This window comes from Oryza glaberrima, chromosome 12 (assembly GCF_000147395.1).
Source record: "Oryza glaberrima chromosome 12, OglaRS2, whole genome shotgun sequence".
NCBI classification, from domain to species: domain Eukaryota; kingdom Viridiplantae; phylum Streptophyta; class Magnoliopsida; order Poales; family Poaceae; genus Oryza; species Oryza glaberrima.
Genome location: NC_068337.1, coordinates 11,291,055 through 11,293,833, shown reverse-complemented (window position 1 = coordinate 11,293,833; position 2,779 = coordinate 11,291,055). Strand labels below are relative to the sequence as shown.

The following is a 2,779-nucleotide window of genomic DNA, read 5'->3' as shown; positions in this document are numbered from 1 at the left end:
TTTCATCATGCCTTTGCCTGACTGCTGTTAAATCAGAGAGCTTCATCTCATGATTTCCACTGTAAAAATAGCTATGAAATTGTTTCTCTAGATCGGCCCAACTCTGAACAGAATTATAAGGTAGTGAAGAAAACCATGTAAATACCGATCTAGACAAAGACAAGAGAAATAATCTAACTCTTAAAGCATCCACAGCCGATGCCTCACCACACTGGGCCAAAAATCGGCTGACATGCTCATAAGTGGACACATTATCCCGTCATGAGAATTTTGAAAAGTCTGGAACCTTGTATCGGTTTGGCAATGGAACCCTCTCAAACCACTCCGGGTATGGGTGCCGATACAAGTTTCCAGTATTGTCGAGGAGTGATCCTCTCTAGCGGGAGGACGTGAGGCCCCCCTTTGTGAGTTCGGCCAGGGGATAGGGCACGATGATCAAGAGCGTGTCTTCGCCGTAGATTAGGCTAGTGAGGAGGACGGCAATCAAGTGGGAGACAAGGGATTATCAAGGTTCGGGCCGCTGGAAAGCGTAATACCCTACTCCTGTATGGATTTGTGTTTATGCTATTACAAGAGATCCCAAACCCTACATAGACGGTTAGCTGGTCTTCTCCTAAGGTTCAAGCTTTCAAGAGTCATCCCTCTGCTCGGTAGGCAAGGTCCTCCTTTTAAGTCCAAGGGGATACCAAATGCACCGTCTCTACACATCTTATCCTTGGAGAGGGGCCCACATCAACCCAGGTCAAGCTGCCACCCATGCCTTAGGCCAGAAGTAAGTTGGCCGCTCGCCCTCAGGTGGGTCCCAACGCCGTCCTTCGCCTGACATGGGGGACATCCCCTGTCATTCCCTCATAAATTCCTAGAGACTTTTGTGGGTTCATGCACAGGGGATGCACCAGTCGTACATTGATCTCCGGCCGTTGATGGGTCGAGGCATACCTGCCCCCACGCCGCCTGACACAGGGCGGGGCGTGGGTGCGCTGCCGCCCGTCCCATCTGCCTGTGACCGGTCACAGGCCGGTCAAAGTGATTGACGCACGTCAATCACTTGGGCGTCGCACGACCAGCCACGCCACATTAAATGCGGCGGGGGTGGTTGGGGCGCCGCCCAAAAATGCTCCAGGCAGCGGCCCTGTCTCCACCCACTCAGCTGCAATGTGGCGGCCGAGTAAGGGCCTCGGGAGGACGCAGCCCCTCGGGCCCGAGGGGCGCGACAGGATACCCCAAGGCCCCTAGGCAATTACGGGCGCCTCTTGGCTACTTATTACCCGCGCGCCCGACCCCCCCCCCCCCCCCGAGGGGGGCCTAGGCCGCACTGCCACGTGGCTAAGGGAAAGGACCCTTTCCCCTCAGTGTGGGTACCCCCGAGCCCATATCACCGACAAGTATCTTTTGGCTTAAGTCCAAACTGCTCATTCATCACATCTGCAATCAAAATCAACCCAGGGCTTTTGCTGAGGCGCTCCTTGCATCTGCTGCTGGATTGGGTCGAATTGATTGAATTGTGGTAAAAACTGAGGCTGAGGTGATCCTCCTGGTTGGTATTGAACCTGAGGTGAATGAGGCTGATATTGAAAATTCAGGTTGCCACCAGGATAATTCTGAAGAGGCTGTTGTACATTATACATTTGCTGTTCAGGAATGAACTGAGCTCCAACAGGCTGGTGTTGCTGGTTGATAGGTGTTCGCTGCCCAGTTGGTATCGGCTGGATTGGCTCGACAACCGGTTGAGGTGGCTTGAACATCGCTGCAATCTGCTCCTGAGTTGGCCGATTGATGTTGTGACCTGCATGCTGAGGCTGTTGTCTGCTCAAAAGATAAGGGTCAACCGGCTGCCTTTGTGCCGATGATGACATGCCCGGTCTAGAAGCCGAAGCCGATGCCATCGGCTGTCCTAGGGGTACATTAGAAACATGCTGCTGGTTGCCGGTCACCAAATTTCTATAATGTGGGAACACACCCTCAGGGAGGAAGATTGGCCCCTTAGCTTGATGTTCAGCAATTGTCCCTTCAACCATAGACTTGATCATATTAGTCAAAGTATTGAGAAGCATCTCCTGATTGGTTGATCAAAGCATGATGAACGGCATAGACAATCTGATCTTTCAGATTCTTGATCTCTTGAGAGTCTTCTCCTTCTGACTTGTCATCCTTAGGCTCATCATCTTTACCTTTATCACCTTTAGCTTTGCCATCTTTAGATGTGCTCGTCTCTTATTCATTATTGGGAACTACTTTTAGCTTATACCTCTAGATAAATGTTCCTGAACGGGTTTTCTTGAATGAATGCAGGCACTGAGTCTTCAAATTATTCATCATCTGCTCATACTCTGCCATCTGTTCTGGTGTCAGCTTATCTAGTGTTATTGGGATGATGTGATCAGGGATAACATCAGACGGTGGCTTGGTTGACTGCTTGTTGTCTACCATGATGAAAAGTCGTTACAACTCGTGTCCCACCGGGTGTGCCAAAAGCGTATTGATGCGAAAAACATACACTGGCCTGGGAGATATGCTTAACTCCAGTGCAGGTCCTAAATCTTGCTCTTGGGTTCAAAGGTGTGCCAGTTGATTTGATCCTGCAATCAACAAGAAAGAAAGACAAGAAAACCGAGGTTAAATAAACTTTGGGTCTCTAAACTTTAGGTGTATAGAAATACTATATATATATATATATATATATATTAAAAAAATTGAATTCAAATTCAAATTTAAATAGAATATATAAACTTTTGACTTATAAACTTTGGATCTCTAAACTTTACGTGTATAAACTTTA

General features: G+C 48.7%; 1 protein-coding gene across 1 annotated transcript; it reads right to left on the bottom strand.

The window, feature by feature from the left end:
- Positions 1-1,412: 1,412 nt before the first annotated feature.
- Positions 1,413-1,856, bottom strand: LOC127756272 (gamma-gliadin-like). The gene has a single exon (XM_052281656.1). The coding sequence runs from the start codon at positions 1,854-1,856 to the stop codon at positions 1,413-1,415; it is 444 nt and encodes a 147-aa protein (XP_052137616.1).
- Between the last annotated feature and the right edge of the window lie 923 nt (positions 1,857-2,779).